This window comes from Hemitrygon akajei, chromosome 14 (genome assembly GCF_048418815.1).
Source record: "Hemitrygon akajei chromosome 14, sHemAka1.3, whole genome shotgun sequence".
Taxonomy (NCBI): Eukaryota; Metazoa; Chordata; class Chondrichthyes; order Myliobatiformes; family Dasyatidae; genus Hemitrygon; species Hemitrygon akajei.
The window spans coordinates 82327871-82348877 of NC_133137.1; the positions used below are offsets into that span (position 1 = coordinate 82327871).

Below are 21007 nucleotides of genomic sequence, written 5' to 3' on the forward strand. Positions count from 1 at the left end.
CGCATCTGTAGGAATATTTCAAGATTAGTTCACTCATTGAGAACTCAGGAGACTGTAGTTATCAGAATCGGGAGCCACACAGAAAACACTGAAGGAACTCAGTGTGTCAGGCAGCGTCTGTGGACGAAAATTGACAACCAGTGTTTCAGGTCAAGGGTCTCGATGAAACATCAGCAGCCCGTTTCCCTCCTGACCTGCTGAGTTCCTTTAGCATTTTGTGTGCTAGACTTCCAGGTGTGTGAATTATAAAATAGATTTTCCGATTGGTTTCTGACTGCACACTTCTATTATCTGGAAATTTATTTTCAAAGCCACAACACCACGACGCTCCACCACTACACCCCAACAACAACAACATGACTCCATTGCCCAAACCAGCGCATTCACCAGCATCACTAAAAGCACCGTGACAACCCCAGTAACAAAAACAAGTGGTTTATTATTGTCACATGTACTGTGAGGTACAGCGAGAAGCTTTGTTTTTCATGTCATCCATAGTACATCGGGCTAGTACAAGGGATAAACAGAGTCTAGTGTTGCAGTTATAGGGAGTGCACTGAACACAGACAGTGAGGTGTAAGGGCCATGACTAGGTAGATTATGAGGGTCATATAGAAGCTGTCCTTGGGTAGAATGGCACATGCTTTCAAGTGTTTATATCTTCTGACCATTTGGGGAGAAGAGAAGGGAGAATCACCAGGGTTGGTAGGTCATTGCTGGCTGCTTTTATGAGACAGGGAGAAGCGTAAATGGAGTCCACAGAGAGAAAGCTGATTTCCACAATGTGCTGAGCTGTGTCCACAACTCTCCGCGATTTCCTGTGGTCTTGGGCAGAGCATTTGGCATACCAAGCTAGTGTTGATGGTTTCTACACTGTTTTATGGGATAAAATGCAAGACACAAGTATACAGTAAACCAGAAGACCCTCGGTAGCATTGATGCAGAGTGAGATCCAGATGTGTAAGTTCAGATAGATTCCTGAAATTGGCCACAGAGTTTCGTGATGGTAAAGAAAGTTTTTGATGTCCTTGCCTTCATCAGCTGTGGAAGTTGTCTACCTGGATTTAATTGACGTTTAGGGTTGAGCCTCCCATGATTCATAAGGAGCCAATGGGAAAGATTAAGATAGTTGGGATCGATGGTGAGTTGGCCGTTTGTGTTCAGGATTGGTTTGTCAATAGAGACAGAGGGCAGTGCTCAGTGGGATGATTCTAGCTGGAGGTCCGTGACTAGTGGAGTTCTGCAGTGATCCGAACTGGGACAGCTGCTGTTTGTGATGTACGTAAAGGACCTGGATGAAAACGTCGATGGATGGGTTAGTAAGTCTACAAACAATGCAGAGATTGGTAGTGTTGCATCACTGACCCAGCAAATTCAGGGTATGAGCTGCCCAATCCCACTCAGCATCCAAAGTGAAACACAGCTTGGCCTTGGCAATCCTGCTCCCGCTAGCTGTGATCATTTTCCTTGTATTCGCAGGATCGTGTCTTCAGGCTGGAATCTCAGCAGATCGAGAACGGCCGAAACAAGTGTCCTTATGATCCAAGCAAGTCCTGTGCCTCCATCTTGGTTGGTATGTAACATCTGTCAATTGCTAAACCTGAATCAGTCCAGTTGATTTCAAGTCCCATTGCATTTAACTTCGCCCCAGAAATCATTTCTCCTTCACAAAGGACCCAAGAGAACTGTTTCAGTTTAACAGTGGAAAGCAGAGAACCATATTTGAAAATATCTTCACTGAAATATATTTTCAAGTCAATGATTTGCCTGTAACTTATTCCGTATGACTTGCAATGGAGTAATACCCATAAAGATAGCAAGGGTTTAGAAAACAATATTAGTATTCGTGTCAGAAATCAAACAGCAACAGTCATCACCATTACACATGAGCTGAAAGCTAAATAAACCCCAGTCACAGTGGACGAATCCAGAACTATTCATGCTACAAGCTATTGAAGATTGACTGCGTTTTTCATTTCATATTCTCTTTCTAAAGGGCATTCTCAGCTACATCTATTTCTTTGAGGGCTGCAAAACATTACTGCTCCACAGAGCTTGATGCTATATATTGGGCTGTAAATACCAAAGAAATTTGTTTGAACCTTTCTTTCTAATGGAAAACTGAATGTCTGAAAGGAGGGATTACCACCAGCAGTGATTTATTTCAGGTTCCTACTTTCACTGAACACTCTCCAATCTTAGGCGTGAAATAATTCCTGCTAGTTACACTGTTCTATTCATGTACCTGGCTGACAGAGAGAATAACACACTCTGTCATCAAAATAACACTCCTACCAGAATCCCTTCATTGTAGATTTTTAACGTAGTATTCCAATTCTGATGTGATTCTGTTCATGAGCAATACATTCAGTTCTGCCCGTACTGGATTCTTGTTGCATTGATAATTCCTGCATTTCTTTTTTGCTACCCCTCTCTAATCACATAACATCATCCAGTGTAAAATGACTGAAGAAAACATCTTCCTAGGGTAAATAAAGCTATTCTCTTTGCTCAGTTCCACATCAAAAGCCTGAAATTACCTACTACAGTACCACTGTCTATTTCCAGAAAAGACTACTGCGTTCTCGCAGGCTTTCACACAAATAAGCTAGCAAACAGCAGTCCAGGAAAATGAAGTAATACTCTTCACTTCTGTCTGCACTTAAAGTATGTCTCAGACTTCTTGCAATGTTCATTACATTGGCCATTAAATAATATTAGAGTTCTGAGAGACAATGAGAAAGAAGTAATGCATCGGGGAGTTCAGGTGCAATTGCCCTTGACTGGATTGTTGAAAGTCTCCGCAGTAGCCTTCCATGTATTATCAGGAATGTCTCTCCTCCCCTCCTTTGCTCAGTGCTGAGAATATGTACTGTATTCACAAAGAACGGGTCTCTTCCACTGTTCATCTGCGGGCACACAAAGTTTCCTGCGTGAAGCTTTAATTTTAGAGTGACCCTCCCTCACACTGTGCCAATCCTGTGGGATTGCTTCTGTGTTTGTTTGCTACCTTTCTCTACTTTTTTTCCCCAAGTGTTGTTCTGGCAGGGAATGGGAAAAGTTAGGCTTGACCTCCAGATTGAATGTACATACACAGTTTGTGAGAGACTTACATTTCATAGGGAGTTTAGCGCTTGCGAGCAGCACAGTGGCATTGCTGTGGGACTGGATCCTCATAGCCGCAGTGACCCAGGTTTAATTGTGGCCTCTGGTGCTGTCTGTGTGGAGCTGGCTCCTTCTCTCTGTGACCATCTGGAGCTCTGGTCTTCTCCCACATCCCAAAGATACAGAGGTTGGTAGGTTAACATACCCCCAGTGTGTAGGTGAGTAGTAGAATCCAGGGGATTGATTGGAATGTGGAGAAAAGCTAAAGAAATTGTGATATTTTCCCCTCGCAACCCCGTTCTCCACATAACCTTTGACACCCTGACTAATCGAGAACCTATCAACCTGCGCTTTTAGTACACCCAATGACTTGGACTCCAGAGATGTCTCTGGCAATGAGTTCCACCACCACCCTCTGGCTGAAGAAATTCCTCCCTTTCTTTGTTTTAAATGGATATCCCTCCACTCTGAGATTGGGTCCTCAGGTCCTAGATTTCCCCTGCTAAAGGAAACATTCTCTCATGTCCACTATATCCAGGACCCATCGGGATCAATGTAACTGGGGGATTGATGGTCACCAAAGATTCTGTGGGCATCCTGAAGGCAGGATGACACAACCGTGGCTGACAGGAGAAGACAAAGCCAACATAAAAGACAAAGAGAGGGTACAATAGGGCAAAAACTAGTGGGACTTTAGAGAATTAGGAAGCATCGAAAAACAATATAAAAGTAATTAAAAAGTCATAGACAATGAAAAGATGAATTATAAAGGTAAGCTAACCAATAAGGTTAAAGAGGATGCCAGAAGTTTCTTCAAATACATGAAGTCTGTGAAGGTTTTTAGTCATCCAGGTCATTGTATATGAAGCAGCTGTAAACCAGGGCAACTGGGCTTGTTGTGTTGTCAAAGAGACATTTCACCACTCATCCGAGAGGCTTCATCAGTTCTGATCCATGGTGGGTAGTTTTCCAGCTTATAAACTCAGTGAGTTGTTCAAAGGCATAGCAATCACATGAGGGCCATTAAGAGCTGTAGAGGTAATGAGAGGGTCATTAGTCTTAACTTTGCTTGCATGGAGGTGTGAACTGTTGTGGAGACACCAGGATAGAGATGTTAGGATTGTAAGTAGCTCACATGAAATACTGGAGGAATTCAGCAGGCCAGGCAGCAGCTATGGAACAAAGTACAGTCGACGTTTCAGGGTTAAGAAGTCAGTTTTCTTCTGAATCACGTACTGCCAGTAGCTGAACGTTAAGCATCTCACTGAGGTTCCTGACAGTGAAGTGTGTGAAGGGGTAGGAGCACACAGAGAGAATCATAGCATTGGACAGCATGGAAACATTGAGAACTGCAGCAACAAACAGGCCCTTTGGCCCATCTATCTTGTGCCAAACTATCATCCTGCTTTGTTCCATCGACCTCCACCTATATCATATCCTTCCATAACCCTCCCATCCATATACTTCCCCAAACTTCTCTTAAAGTTTGAAATCAAAGCCACATTCCATACTGCCTGTGGCAGCTCATTCAGGCCTTTCAGCACCCTTGGCCAGTCCAAGTGATCGTCTAGACATCTCTGAACTATTGTCAGTGACTCTGCTGACACAGCTCTTTCCACAGTGTGTTCCACGTACTCACCATCCACCGTCTGAAGAAGGACCCCCCTCCTCCGATACCCTCTACATGCCAACTCTGTGTCCTCCGGTTTTGTTTACATTGAATATGGTGGGACTCAGGGAAGAGATCGTCCATTTATACCTCCCTCTACATTTAGACCGACACTGGAAGATGAACAACTGAGTCTTTCCTTAATAAGGGCTAGTCAATAATCTCAAAATTATTCTTTCTGAAAACCCAGAGCTTGGTATTTTTATGTAGTACTGACTGCGGAGAGGAATTAACCCAACACTCCTCTAACAACCCTTGATATACTATATTTGTAAATTCATTTTGGCATGAATTCTGTAACAGGTACTTCTCTGACTGCATTCAGCTTCATGTGCTGAGGGAGTTTGTAGGAATAGTGATTCATGAGGCAGGTAATGACTTATTCAAAGGTTTTTCATTTACTGTCAAATGCTGCAGATGAAAAATGATCTGCTCTCTCTGCTGTTCTCCTTGAGTGCATTTTAGGAAGTGTTCAGACCAAGTACCTGAAAATAATTGATTCCATTTATATAGCAACATTGGTGCCAGCCAAATTCTAAATTACTATTGTTGCTGTACTGGATGGAGAATACAGAGAACTATAGGGAGAACCTACACCTACAACTTGCTTTATAATGCAATTTATCAGTGTAAACATACCAGGCTCATCTTGGAAGCATATTAAACAATGTACTACAGTCATGCAACTATTGGATGTGATTTTAGTTGGATATTTGGGTTTTAAGAAGGCTGTTGCACATAAAGAGAGTGACAGAGGTGTGGAAAACTGGGTCTCTGTTAGTGAGGTTGTGGAGTACTGTGTCAAGGTGAGCAGAAGTGTGGAATATAGGGTCCCAGTGAGAGGTGGTGTGAATTACTGAGTCCCAGTGGGTGAAGGTGTAAACTACTGAGTCCCAGTGGGTAAAGTGTGGATTGCTGGATCCTAGTGAGTGAACATATGGTCGACTGGGTCCTTATGAATGAATATGTAGGGTAATGGGTCCCAGAGAGTGAAGGTGTGAAGTAATGGGTCACAGAGAGTGAAGGTGTGGAGTAATGGGTCCCAGAGAGTGAAGGTGTGAAGTAATGGGTCACAGTGAGTGAAGGTGTGGAGTAATGGGTCACAGTGAGTGAAGGTGTGGAGTAATGGGTCACAGAGAGTGAAGGTGGGGAGTAATGGGTCACAGTGAGTGAAGGTGTGGAGAAATGGGTCACAGTGAGTTAAGGTGGGGAGTAATGGGTCACAGTGAGTGAAGGTGTGGAGTAATGGGTCACAGAAAGTGAAGATGTGGATGTGTGACATGAATATGTACATTAGTGGGTCACGGTGAGTGATGGTGGGGAGTAAGGGTCACAGAGAGTAAAGGTGTGAAGTAATGGGTCACAGAGAGTGAAGGTGTGGAGAAATGGGTCACAGAGAGTGAAGGTGTGAAGTAATGGGTCACAGTGAGTGAAGGTGTGAAGTAATGGGTCACAGTGAGTTAAGGTGTGGAGTAATGGGTCACAGTGAGTGAAGGTGTGGAGTAATGGGTCACAGAGAGTGAAGGTGTGGAGAAATGGGTCACAGAGAGTGAAGGTGTGGAGAAATGGGTCACAGAGAGTGAAGGTGTGGAGTAATGGGTCACAGAGAGTGAAGGTGTGAAGTAATGGGTCACAGAGAGTGAAGGTGTGGAGTAATGGGTCACAGAGAGTGAAGGTGTGAAGTAATGGGTCACAGAGAGTGAAGGTGTGGAGTAATGGGTCACAGAGAGTGAAGGTGTGGAGTAATGGGTCACAGAGAGTGAAGGTGTGGAGTAATGGGTCACAGTGAGTTAAGGTGGGGAGTAATGGGTCACAGAGAGTGAAGGTGTGGAGTAATGGGTCACAGTGAGTGAAGGTGTGAAGTAATGGGTCACAGTGAGTGAAGGTGTGGAGTAATGGGTCACAGAGAGTGAAGGTGTGGAGAAATGGGTCACAGAGAGTGAAGATGTGGATGTGTGACGTGAATATGTACATTAGTGGGTCACAGAGAGTGAAGGTGTGGAGTAATGGGTCACAGAGAGTGAAGGTATGAAGTAATGGGTCACAGAGAGTGAAGGTGTGGAGTAATGGGTCACAGAGAGTGAAGGTGTGGAGTAATGGGTCACAGAGAGTGAAGGTGTGGAGTAATGGGTCACAGTGAGTGAAGGTGTGGAGTAATGGGTCACAGAGAGTGAACGTGTGGAGTAATGGGTCACAGAAAGTGAAGGTGTGGAGTAATGAATCACAGTGAGTGAAAGTGTGGAGTAATGGGTCACAGAGAGTGAACGTGTGGAGTAATGGGTCACAGAAAGCGAAGGTGTGGAGTAATGGGTCACAGTGAGTGAAAGTGTGGAGTAATGGGTCACAGAGAGTGAACGTGTGGAGTAATGGGTCACAGAAAGTGAAGGTGTGGAGTAATGGGTCACAGTGAGTGAAGGTGTGGAGTAATGGGTCACAGAGAGTGAAGGTGTGGAGTAATGGGTCACAGAGAGTGAACGTGTGGAGTAATGTGTCACAGAGAGTGAAGGTGTGGAGTAATGGGTCACAGAGAGTGAAGGTGTGGAGTAATGGGTCACAGTGAGTGAAGGTGTGGAGTAATGGGTCACAGTGAGTGAAAGTGTGGAGTAATGGGTCACAGAGAGTGAAGGTGTGGAGTAATGGGTCACAGTGAGTGAAGGTGTGGAGTAATGGGTCACAGTGAGTTAAGGTGGGGAGTAATGGGTCACAGAGAGTGAAGGTGTGGAGTAATGGGTCACAGAGAGTGAAGGTGTGGAGTAATGGGTCACAGAGAGTGAAGGTGTGGAGTAATGGGTCACAGTGAGTTAAGGTGGGGAGTAATGGGTCACAGAGAGTGAAGGTGTGGAGTAATGGGTCACAGAGAGTGAAGGTGTGGAGTAATGGGTCACAGTGAGTTAAGGTGGGGAGTAATGGGTCACAGAGAGTGAAGGTGTGGAGAAATGGGTCACAGAGAGTGAAGGTGTGAAGTAATGGGTCACAGTGAGTGAAGGTGTGAAGTAATGGGTCACAGTGAGTGAAGGTGTGGAGTAATGGGTCACAGTGAGTGAAGGTGTGGAGTAATGGGTCACAGAGAGTGAAGGTGTGGAGTAATGGGTCACAGAGAGTGAAGGTGTGGAGAAATGGGTCACAGAGAGTGAAGGTGTGGAGTAATGGGTCACAGAGAGTGAAGGTGTGAAGTAATGGGTCACAGTGAGTGAAGGTGTGGAGTAATGGGTCACAGAGAGTGAAGGTGTGGAGTAATGGGTCACAGAGAGTGAAGGTGTGGAATAATGGGTCACAGAGAGTGAAGGTGTGGAGTAATGGGTCACAGAGAGTGAAGGTGTGGAGTAATGGGTCACAGAGAGTGAACGTGTGGAGTAATGGGTCACAGAAAGTGAAGGTGTGGAGTAATGGGTCACAGAAAGTGAAGGTGTGGAGTAATGAATCACAGTGAGTGAAAGTGTGGAGTAATGGGTCACAGAGAGTGAACGTGTGGAGTAATGGGTCACAGAAAGTGAAGGTGTGGAGTAATGGGTCACAGTGAGTGAAGGTGTGGAGTAATGGGTCACAGAGAGTGAAGGTGTGGAGTAATGGGTCACAGAGAGTGAAGGTGTGGAGTAATGGGTCACAGAAAGTGAAGGTGTGGAGTAATGAATCACAGTGAGTGAAAGTGTGGAGTAATGGGTCACAGAGAGTGAACGTGTGGAGTAATGGGTCACAGAGAATGAAGGTGTGGAGTAATGGGTCACAGAGAGTGAAGGTGTGGAGTAATGGGTCACAGAGAGTGAAGGTGTGGAGTAATGGGTCACAGAGAGTGAAGGTGTGGAGTAATGGGTCACAGAGAGTGAAGGTGTGGAGTAATGAATCACAGTGAGTGAAAGTGTGGAGTAATGGGTCACAGAGAGTGAAGGTGTGGAGTAATGGGTCACAGAGAGTGAAGGTGTGGAGTAATGGGTCACAGAGAGTGAAGGTGTGGAGTAATGGGTCACAGTGAGTGAAGGTGTGGAGTAATGGGTCACAGTGAGTGAAGGTGTGAAGTAATGGGTCACAGTGAGTGAAGGTGTGGAGTAGTGGGTCACAGTGAGTGAAGGTGTGGAGAAATGGGTCACAGTGAGTGAAGGTGTGAAGTAATGGGTCACAGAGAGTGAAGGTGTGGAGTAGTGGGTCACAGTGAGTGAAGGTGTGGAGAAATGGGTCACAGTGAGTGAAGGTGGGGAGTAATGGGTCACAGTGAGTGAAGGTGTGAAGTAATGGGTCACAGAGAGTGAAGGTGTGGAGTAGTGGGTCACAGAGTGTGAACAGTGCAAAGAGATTCTCTGGACGTGAAAACGAAACCTGGATGTTATTTTGCCTCTGGGTGCCCAGGTCAGGGATGTCTTGAGTTTTGTCCACAGCAATATAACGGGGGAGCACGAGCGGACAGACTTCATGGTATATGTTGGTACCAATGACATACATAGGAAATGAGAGGAGATCCTGAAAAGAAGGAATGGGGAGTTAGGCAGAAATGTGGAAAGCAGGATTTCCAGAGCAGCAATCTCTAGATTGATTCCTCTGCCACACGCCAGTGAGGGTAAGAATAGGTTGTATTGGCAGGTGCATGCGTGGCTGTGGGATTGTAACAGGGAGCTGGGTTCTAGATTTCTAGAATCTGTGTGGGGACCTGTACAAAAAGGATGGGATACAACTGAACTCAAGGGGGATCAATATCCTTGTGACTAAATTTTATAGGACTTTTGGGGAGGTTTAAACTAATATGTCAAAGGAATGGGATCCAGTGTAATAGGGCAGTTGGTAAACAAGTAGATTCTGTATGTAGGGACAGGGAGATGATGGGGCAAAATTGCAGCCAGTGGGATGAATTGAAGTATAACATGTGGGCAAAATCATAAAGGCTGATCAATACAGGGCTGAAGGTGTCATATTTGAATGCACACAGTATATGGAATGCAGTGGATGATCTGTAGTGAAGTCAGGGATTGGCAAATCTGATGTTGTGAGTATCACTGAGTCATGGCTGAAAGAAGACCATCGTTGGGAGCTTAACGTCTAAGGATATTGATTGTATTGAAAGGACAGGCAGATATGTAGAGGGGGTGGCGTGGCTCTGTTGGAAAAGTATGAAATCAAATCCCAAGAAAGAGCTGACATAGGATGGGAACATATAGAATCCTTGTGGAGAGAGTTAAGAAACTGCAAAGGCAAAAGGACCCTGATGGGAGTTACATAAAGGCTTCCAAATAGAACCCAACAATGTGGGATACAGATTACAATGTCAGATAGAAAAGGGATGTGGAAAGGTTAATTTTACGATAGTCATGGGGGTATCATTATGCAGGTAGATTGGGAAAATTAGGGTCCAAAAGAGGGAAATTGTAGAATAACTATGAGATTTGTTTTAGTGCAGCTTGTGGTTGAGCCCACCAGGGTATCAGGTCTTCTGGATTGGGTCTCGTATAATGAACTTGATTTGATTAAGGGTCTTAAGGTAAAAGAAGTGGAGTTCTGGGTCTCCATGAGAGAAGGTGAGGAGGGCTGGGTCCCCATGAGAGAAGGTGAGGAGCTCTGGGTCCCCAGGAGAGAAGGTGAGGAGTTCTGGGTCCCCATGAGAGAAGGTGAGGAGGGCTGGGTCCCCATGAGAGAAGGTGAGGAGCTCTGGGTCCCCAGGAGAGAAGGTGAGGAGGGCTGGGTCCCTATGAGAGAAGGTGAGGAGCGCTGGGTCCCTCGAGAGAAGGTGAGGAGCTCTGGGTCCCTATGAGAGAAGGTGAGGAGTGCTGGGTCCCCATGAGAGAAGGTGAGGAATGCTGGGTCCCCAGAGAGAAGGTGAGGAGCTCTGGGTCCCCATGAGAGAAGGTGAGGAGTTCTGGGTCCCCAGGAGAGAAGGTGAGGAGGGCTGGGTCCCTATGAGAGAAGGTGAGGAGGGCTGGGTCCCCAGGAGAGAAGGTGAGGAGTTCTGGGTCCCCATGAGAGAAGGTGAGGAGTTCTGGGTCCCTATGAGAGAAGGTGAGGAGTGCTAGGTCCCCATGAGAGAAGGTGAGGAATGCTGGGTCCCCATGAGAGAAGGTGAGGAGTTCTGGGTCCCTATGAGAGAAGGTGAGGAGTTCTGCATCCCCATGAGAGAAGATGAGGAGCGCTGGGTCCCCACGAGAGAAGGTGAGGAGTGCTGGGTCCCTACGAGAGAAGGTGAGGAGCTCTGGGTCCCTACGAGAGAAGATGAGGAGGGCTGGGTCCCTACGAGAGAAGGTGAGGAGCTCTGGGTCCCTACGAGAGAAGGTGAGGAGGGCTGGGTCCCCATGAGAGAAGGTGAGGAGTGCTGGGTCCCCATGAGAGAAGGTGAGGAGTTCTGGGTCCCTATGAGAGAAGGTGAGGAGTGCTGGGTCCCATTAGGCAGTTGTGAAGAACTGTTTCCCAATAGGTGATGGGATAAGTATTTCTATTCAAACAGCTTCTCATGCACAGTCACATGAACGAGGAAGGAGAGCATAGCCTGAACAGGTAAAGATTCAGCGTCTCCTTCACATACCTGACTATCTCTTTTATATCATCTAGCCCTGCTACTCTCCTGAGTTTAGGCAGTTAACTCTGATAAACACACGGTTGGCATGTTTCCTGCGACTTCGCACCCCCCTCCCCCCCCCCCCCCCCCACCGCCCCAGTACTCTCCAACTCACCCGGAGATGTAATGTCTCTCCCCTGTGAAGCGTGTGGATCCATTGACTGGCACAGCCATAAACTGCAGTCTCCACTGGCAAGCAGGTTCCTGTTTAATGTAACAATTGAATTAAATTTGTGTATCCGCTACACGGGCAGTGAATTAGTTCCCTTTGTGGCTTGTGTTGTGTGTCCCACATGTTGCATCCCCTCTGTGCTCTACATCGAAAGGAAAGGACCTTCAAGCTGAAACATAAACTATGAGCCCCAGCTGCCGAACGTGGTCACTGACTTCACAATCTACCTCGTTATAACCTTGCACCTTGTTGTCTACCTGCAGTGCACTTCCCCTGTGGCCGTTACACTTCACTCTCCACTGTTATTGATTTACCTTCTACTGCCTCAATGCGCCGTGTAGTCAAATTATCTGCACGACCAGTATGCAAGACAAGCTTTTCAATAATAAACCAGCAACAATCCAGATTCCAAATGCACACTGTTATGTTTAGGGACATGACACAGTAACTAACAGAACATAAGGTGTCAGTATTTTCATCGCTCTCCCAAGTGTTGTCACCAAATGAGCACCCGCAGAAAGAACTGCTTCAACTGGAACCAGAGTTGCAGGGCCCCTTCATTCTACAGCTCAGTACTAAGGGTCAGTCTTTGCCGTTAACCCTTCAGGCTTCATGGTCAGATGGTCTGTGCATTTTCACCGGAGTGGCTATGCACTGAAGTTGAAATTTCCATTTTCAGACAGACCAGAAAACGTGACAAGAGATTGAACATGTTAACTCGGTAATCAGTGAAGGGATCCAATGTCATAGACCTAGAGATACAATGTTACAGCAGGAAAACAGGCCATTTGGCCCACCAACTTCCCCCAATCATCCAGTAACCGTCTGCATCCATCCCACTGGTCGATAACCTACCTTGTCTTAATGAGGTAGCCTCTCCTGCTTTTTCCTAGGCAGAGAATTCCATAAATTCATTACTCTCAGGGAAAAGCTATTTCTCTTCAGCTCCATCCAAAATCTACTCCCCCAAATCTTGAGGCTATGTCCCCTAGCTCTAGTCTCATTTACCTGTGGAAACAACACTCTTATCTCTATCTTATCTATCCCTTTCATAGGTTTATATTTCTATAAGATCCTCTCTAATCTTCTGAATTCTAGCAAACATAGTCCTCAATCTCTCTTCATAGGCTAATCCACTCATCTTCAGAATCAACCTAGTGAACCTGCTCTGCACCATTCCAAAGTCAGGCAGTCTTTGCTCAAGTAAGGAGAAGTAAATGGTAATGGGCCTAAGAGGCAAATGGTATGGTGCTAAGGAATGTTTGTGGGTAGAGGGAATTAACCTCTCTGGATTGGAGAAGTTTGGTTATGGGGAAGAGATTGGACAGGCTGGGCTGTTTTCCCTGGACTGAAGGAAGCTGAGGGGTGACCTGATAAAGGTTTATAAAATTCTGTTTTTCCAAAACCAAGTAATAGGCTTATGAACAAGTTCTGCTCACTGAGTTCTAGAATACAGGAACAGTCCTTTCAGCCCAATGCACCCATGCCAGCCATCAAATGCCCATCGATATGAATCTCATTACCACACGTGTTCTGCCATCATTGTCTCATGACATTTCAAGTGCATGTCTAGATGCTTCCTAGATGACATAAGAGTAACACTATTGCCACCTTCTCAGGTAGATTTCCACCACATCCTTGGGGAAAAAAAGATTAGATCTCAAAATCCCTTCTAAGTATCCTCTTCCTTACATTAAAGCTACACCTTCTGGCCATAGATGCTTTTGCTAAGGAGAAAAGTTTTTCACAATCTACCACATTAATGCTCCTTATAACTCATTCTGGTCCCTCCTCAGCCTCTCTACTTCAAGGATAACAACTCCAGTCTAACCAGTTCCTGCTCATCTTTCCGTGCCAGCTAACATCTTGGCGAATCTGCCCTGCACCTGCTCCAGTGCAAATACGTTTTTCCTGTGGTGTGGTGACCAAAACTGCAGTCAGCATGCCAACTGAGGAGATATGTGTATGTTCCATAATGAAGGCCAGCATCCTGTATGCCCTCTTCATCGCCCTATCTACCTGTGCTACTGCCTTTAGAGACCTTTTTGACACAGGCACCAACAGCCTTCTGTTCATCAGCACTTCTAAAGGAGCTACCATTCAGTGGAGACTCAGCCTCATTGGTCTGCCAAAAATATATCACCTCACATTTCCCATGGTTCTATTCCAGTCACAATAACCCTCCGTCTTCTGTTACCAAGCCAATTTTGGGGGCAGTTTCTCAGGCTGGGCCCTTACCTTTCAAACCAGTCTGCTGTGTAGCACCGCGTCCAAGTTCTTACTGAAGTCCATGTCAGCTCACCAACCTTCCTACCCATCAGCACATTTAGTTCCTCAAAAAGATCAAGAGAAACATGAACACCTCAAAGAGAGTGGGCGCAGAATGATTCCAGAGGTCAGGTATTCCCGATATTGAGCATACTGGAGAAGCCCTCATCACAGCCAAGGTCATGAGGGAATGAGATTCAGGTGCTTAATGTCACTAAGGGTATACACAGAGAATATGATGGAGAGAAATTGTTCTCATTGGTGGAATGATCAAGTACCAAGGGGCATGAATGAAGCTGCCTGGCCAAAGAACCAAGTGTGAACCAAAACCTCTATTACTTGGAATATTGTGTTCTGTTCTGGTCGCCTCATTAGAGGAAAGATGTGAAGCCTTTAGAGAGGGTGCAAAGGAGATTTACCTGCCTGGATGAGAGAGCATGTCTTATGAGGATAGGTTGGGAGCTACAGCTTTTCTTTTTGGAGTGAAGGAGGATGAGAGAAGAATTGATAGAGGTGTATAGGATGATAAGAGACATAAAGAGAGTAGAGAGCCAGAGACTTATTCCCAGAATGGCAATGGCTAAGAGAAGAGGGCATGATTTTAAGATGACTGGAGGAAAATATAGTGTGGGTTTTTAGAAGTAGAAATGGTGGGTTTATGGAACTGCCAGGAGTGGTGGTAGAGGCAAATATATTAGGGGCATTTAAGAGACTCTTAGACAGGCACATATATGATAGAAAAAAGGAGGGCTATATGGGAGGGAAGGGTTAGATTGATCTCAGAGAGGGTTAAATAGATAGCAAACCAATGTGGGCTGAAGGGCCTATACTTCACTGTAGTTTTCTATGTTCTTTCTTCTATGATCTGTGACAGAACTGAAGATCTTTAATTCAGCACTTTGTAAGTGTATGGAATACCCTGCCAGGGAAGAGAAGTGGCAAATTCAGTATGGCATTTCAGGGACCTGGGTAAATATCTGAAAGGTTTGTAGAAAGTGGAACGAAACCAAACACTAATAGAGATTCAGTGGGCCAAATGGTCTCCTTCTCTGATGTTCCTACTGTGTGATTCAATGGTGATAGATTTTTAAGTTAGTTGTTTCGATCAATGAAACTGCTTCGCTTTCAGTCGGTTTGTGGAACATTGAATATAGTTGGTGTTACTCAGTCACAGACATATGGTACAGGTTATCTATGTTTAAAGAGTACTTATGTCCAGAGAAAGAAAATACACTGCATATGGAGAAAGCCTAAATGGAAAAAGCTGGGAGCTGAAAGTTGTAACAAGCCATTAAACAAACTGCCATTGTGGATGTTGGAAAAATATTTATCCTAACATTTCAGAGAAACTGCTTTCAGGAAGCATTTTTTAAAACATGGTTTGGAAGTAGAAAGTGAGGCTCAGGAAACAGAAACTGTGGGTTTAACCATTTTGTGGTGAGCTCTCGTAATGTCCCACAGGTTTACTGAACTCCAGTGACCTGTTAGGACAAGGATAGCTCATTACCATGGATGGTAGCACACTCGATGGGCAGAATGGCCTATGGTACGTGGTCTGTACATACCGGCTGTGTGGTGAAAAAGGCACAACAGCACCTCTTCCACCTCAGACGGTTGAAGTTGTTTGGTATGGGTTGCCAAATCCTAAGAACTTTCTACAGGGGCACAATTGAGAGCATCCTGACTGGCTGCATCACTGCCTGGTGTGGGAACTGTACTTCCCTCAATCGCAGGACTCTGCAGAGAGTGGTGCGGACAGCCCAGCGCATCTGTAGAAGTGAACTTCCTGCTATTCGGGATATTTACAGAGACAGGTGTGTAAAAAGGGCCCGAAGGATCATTGAGGACCTGAGTCACCCTGACCACAAACTGTTCCAGCTGCTACGATCCAGGAAACGGTACTGCAGTATTAAAGCCAGGACCAACAGGCTCCGGGACAGCTTCTTCCACCAGGCCATCAGACTGAATAATTCACGCTGATGCAATTGTATTTCTATGCTATATTGACTGTCCTGTTGTACATACTATAAATTGTGCATTGCACAGTTAGACAGAGATGTAAAGATTTTTACTCCTCGTGTACATGAAGGATGTAAGTAATAAAGTCAATTCAATTCAATTCAATTCTGGTCTACCAGACATCTACCAGCATGGGACAGTGAAGCATTTAGTTGGGATACATTTAAAGATCAGAATCAGATTTATTATCACTGGCTTATATGATGTGAAATTTGTTGTTCTGAGGCAACAGTACAGTGATAAGGCATTAAATTACCATAAATTACCAAATAAATAGTGCCGGCTAAAAGGAATAATGACGTAATTTCCATGGGTTCATGGTCCATTCAGAAATCTGAGGGTGGAGCGGAGAAAGCTGTTGCTGAAACATTAAACGTGTAGCTTTAGGCTCTTCTATCACCTCCCTGATGGTAGTAATAAGAAGAGGGTATGTCCTGGATGGTGAAGGCCCTAGTAATGGATGCTTCCTACTTGAAGTTCTGGTAAGGTGCCACTTATGGTGTCTGAACTCTCTGACACAAGTGATCCCAGTTCTGGGACAATAGCAATGTGTATCCAGCTTCAACCCTAGGCAATTACTGTCTAAGCCCAGATATGGGGCAGAGCTGGGAAACTATCCTCACAGATCAAACCTCCACATTGTGCCTCACCTGATGCTACGCAATCGCCCTCTCCTCTCCTGCCTCATGGTAGGTTCTCATCCAGGGCAGAAATACCCACCACCCTCACCCCAGTATCACTCACCCCACAGCTGCCACACAACTTGATAATTATTTCTGAATTAGAACACGAAAGGTTTCATTTTTGTCGGTCAGTGACTTACACCGCATCTAATCTTTGTCCCCGTTAGGTGGCCAGTTGTACATCGGACTCTACGCTGACTTTTTTGGAGAAGACGCTGCAATATTTCGCAGCTCGGATCCCTATTCTACAATCAGAACCGAGCATGACAATCGTCTACTGAATGGTAAATACACTGGTTCCCTGTAAGTTGTTGCCAGGCAATGCAGTGGACATAAACGTGGCTAGGGTCAGATCTTTAGTTCACAGCTGATACGGGCTTTTAGCTTTGGACCATAGAAATCATTCATAGAATCATAGATTGATAGAGATGGAAACAGGCCATTCAACCCAATTCGCCTATAATCGTCTGTTGGCGCCCATCTATTTTAATCCCATCCTCCAGCACTTGCCCAGGGGCCTGTATGACTTGGTTATTCAAGTGTTTGTTCAGACACTTCTGAACTGCTGCCAATGACTCTGACACAACCACTCCTTCCAGCGGGTTCTCACTGCTCTCTGGGTGAAGAAGGTTCCCTTCAGACCTGCTTTGAATCTCTTCCTCGTTGTCCTAAATCTGTGTCCAGTTTTTATCTCCCTCTGATGCAGGGAAATGTTTCCTACAGTCATAACTTTATATATCTCAACATCATCCTTTCTTAGCCTCCTTCATGCCTGGGAGAACAGACCCCGCCTCTTCTGATAAATGAACTGCTCAATCCCAGACAACATCCTAGTTAATCTCCACCGCACCCTCCCCAATGCTATCACATCCTTCCTTCCAGAACGGGCACAGTCCTCCATCCTCTGCACTATCTCCAATGCTGTCATATCCTTCATACAGTGTAGTGACCAGAACTGCCACTGTCCTTGCTGCTTTGCACCCTCTCCAGAGCTATCACATCCTCCTACAATGTAGTGACTATAATGGTCACAGTCCTCCATCCTCTGCACCCTCTCCAGAGCTATCACATCCTTGCTACAGTGTAGTGACCATAATGGTCACATTCCTCCATGCTCTGCACCATCTCCAATGTTATCACATTCCTTCTACCAGAACAACCACAATTCCCCATCTTCTGCATTCACTCCAGTGCTATCATATCCCTCCTACCAGAACGGCCATAACTCTCCTCTGAACCCTCTCCAGCACTATCACATCTTTCCTACCAGAACTGTCACCGCACAGTACAGTTCCATCACAGTACTCCTGCTGAGGTCTGACCAAGATTCTAAAAGTTGGAGCATAACCTCCCTGCCCTTGAATTCAAAGGCAATTCAGCAGATGCAGGAAATCCAGAGCAGCACATTCAAAATGCTGGAGGAACTCAGCAAGTCAGCCATTATCCATTGAAAGGAATAATGAGTTGATTTTTCAATCCAAATCCTCATGAACTCTCAATTGCTTATTCCTTTTCATAGATGCTGGCTGACCTGAGTTTGTGCAGAATTTTCTGCGTGTCGAAGAGGAATTATGTAGCATTACCAATTCACAAGAATAATTTCCATTATACAAAGATATAGGAAGTTATAATTGATCAATTCATGGCCATGATATCTATCACAAAGACAGAAAATACTGATTAAACTCAATGCTTAGAGAAACAGAGTTAACTTCATCAGAATGAAGAAAGGTTAAACATTAAAAGCACTGTAGGCTCAAGGGTAGCTTCTATTTCACTGTTGTAAGACTATCAAACTGTCCCTTGGAATGATAAAATGGACGCTTGACCTGACAGTCCACCTTATTAAGGCATCTGCACCCCGTTTGCCTGCTCTGTACTTTCTATAACACCTTCTCTGTGTTGATATTGTTTTATCTAGTTCTACCTCAATGTGGCCCATAATGAAATGATCTGTGGACAGTAAGCAAGACAAGTTTTTGCTCTACCTCATTATAATTGACAATAATAAACCAATCTACTAATTTATCAGAAAAGTACAAATAAGACGGAGAAGTGAAGAAGATAAAGGAAATGTCTATGTTAGGCAGGAGACCAAGAGAACCTGAATGTCACGCGGGATTGGTCCTGGCTGGGAGGATGTGGTGAAATCTGGTAGTGTGTCTGGTGGAGGTAAATAAAGAACACAGAAGTATAAAACACAGAACACAGGTCCTTCAGCCCACAATGTTGTGCTGAACTAATTAAACACTAAACTAAACTACACAATGTCCATATCCCTCAATTCTCTGCACATTCATCCGCCCATCTATGAGTCTCTTAAGTATCTATCTTGTATTTCAATACAACGCGTGGGACTTCACCCTAAAACTTGTTGAGGAGCTGACAGCAATTTAACATCTCGATGCATTATCATTTCTGGCCTATTTAATTATACATTTGAATAGAAATAATAGAATTAATATTTGAGGAAAAACAGGTTATAGGATTGCGACAAATGTTCTTTGGGATGAGATGTGGGTAACCAGATCTCGGTAAGGTCCTTATTCAGACCTGCAAAATTCTACAGTAAGCATAGAATTAAATGGGACTACATGTGTGTGTGAGAGATGTTCTTCCCTAGACAGGAATTGGTGCTTCACGTAACATCAACGATTGTGTCATAGGCGGAGGATGGAAATGCATTATCTAACACCAGGATCACCAGAATTTAAGAAGTATTCTCTGGGAATGACTGATGCTGTACAGGGCACTGGTTCATTAGGAGATTTCAACAATGATTCAGAGAAATACCTGAGAGCAATAAGCTGCCGGGATATGAAGGAGGAACAGGGCGGGGTTTATCATGGATTGTGGACTTTATGAATCAAATGCACTGTTTCACTATAAATACAAGCCTGGAATTTAGATGAGAGTGGAATCGCAGCAGTATCTTGATGATAAGGAGATGGGAGAGTGTTCAAGCTGCCTAATTGTCTAACGAACAAATGGTGTCCGGTTCAGCAGCAGCTGCCTTTACCTGCTTCCACACCAGGGCACTGATGTGAATGATGCTGTTTATCAACAGAACCCAAGTTTGTTGCAGCTCACCTGATTGCTGATAATGATGACAGAGATGATGACAAAGTGTACTTCTTCCTCACGGAGAAGGCTCTGGAATCCGAGGGTGGGAACGTGGCTATCTACTCACGAGTGGCCAGACTGTGTGCGGTGAGTGCAGCAAACCAACCTCATTCACCCTCAGCTCCGAACACTCACGTCTTCCAGCTCCATTCTGACACTGCAAAGCAAGTTTAATTCAACAACGTGCATAAAGAGAACTGTAGTTAGTGGGTAAGTAAACTTACAGAAGTACCATAAACCAGTAGACAAAGACAGGACCAGCCCATGCACCTCCTCTGCCAATAACAATGGAACAATGAAACCTCCCTACATCCAGCCCCCTCTCAAGCACAAAACGCTACCATCTCATCAAAGAAACTGTACATCAACCTTTACTGCAAAATATTAAACAATGAAGATGGTGTTCACAAATTATAGGAAATCAAAAAAAATTGCAGATGCTGGGAATCTGAATCAAAACAGAAACTGCTGGAAACACCCAGCAGGTCAGTCAGCTTCTGCAGAGAGGAAATTGCTGAAAACACTCAGCAGGTCAGTCAGCTTCTGCAGAAAGGAAACTGCTGGAAACACCCAGCAGGTCAGTCAGCATCTGCAGAGAGGAAACTGCTGAAAACACTCAGCAGGTCAGTCAGCATCTGCAGACAGGGTACAGAAGGGAATTTGGAGGAGACTGCTGGGACCAGAAGGCCTGTGTTATAGGGAGTTAGTGGTCACAATAGATCTTTATTCCCTGGAGTGCATGAGAATGAGAAGTGACCTCTTAGAAGTTTATAAAATCATGAGGAGCATGGATTAGATGGGCAGCCATAGTTTTTTGATGAGTCCAAAGTTAGAGGGCATAGACATAATAAGAGGGGAAAGATTTAAAAGAACCTGAGAGGTAATTTCTTCACACTGAGGGTAGTAAATACCTGGAGTGAGCTGCCTGAGGAGGTTGTTGAGGTGGAGACAATTGCAACATTTAAAAGACATTTAGATAGGCACAAGAAGGGGAGGGCTTAGGGTTTTGAGCTGAATGCAGAAACTGGGACTAGAAGGGTGGATGCTGTGGTCAGTATGGACCAATAGGGCTGAAGGGCCTGATTCCCTATTGCTTTACTCTGTGGCTCTATGAGAGAGAAACAGATGCTGATTCCAGTGAAAGGATTTTAGTCAGAAACAGTGAGAAAATAAATAGGAGTTGGGGAGAGTGGGGGATGAACAGAATGAAGAGTATGACTCTGATAGGATGAAGCAGGTTGGTGCACCTGATGGTGCCACCCGCTGGTAGGTTAGTGTTGGAGGTTCTATAGACCTTGGTAAGACGGCATATGACAGGTAGCCCGTAAGCTTGGTCTAAGTTAGGCCTCACTAACATCTTATATGAATTCAACATAACATCTAATCTCCTGTAGACAGTACTTTAATTTATGTAACAATGTGACAAAAGCTTTCTT

The 21007-nt window shown here is 44.9% G+C and overlaps 1 protein-coding gene across 1 annotated transcript in view; it reads left to right on the plus strand.

The window, feature by feature from the left end:
* The window catches only part of LOC140738737 (semaphorin-3E-like), a 157564-nt gene that overhangs the window by 98393 nt on the left and 38164 nt on the right, over positions 1-21007 (plus strand). Inside the window, exons 5-7 of the mRNA XM_073066478.1 lie at positions 1480-1573; positions 16616-16732; positions 19516-19658. Of these exons, the coding sequence (XP_072922579.1) occupies positions 1480-1573; positions 16616-16732; positions 19516-19658 (354 nt within the window). The remainder of the gene's footprint in view (positions 1-1479; positions 1574-16615; positions 16733-19515; positions 19659-21007) is intronic.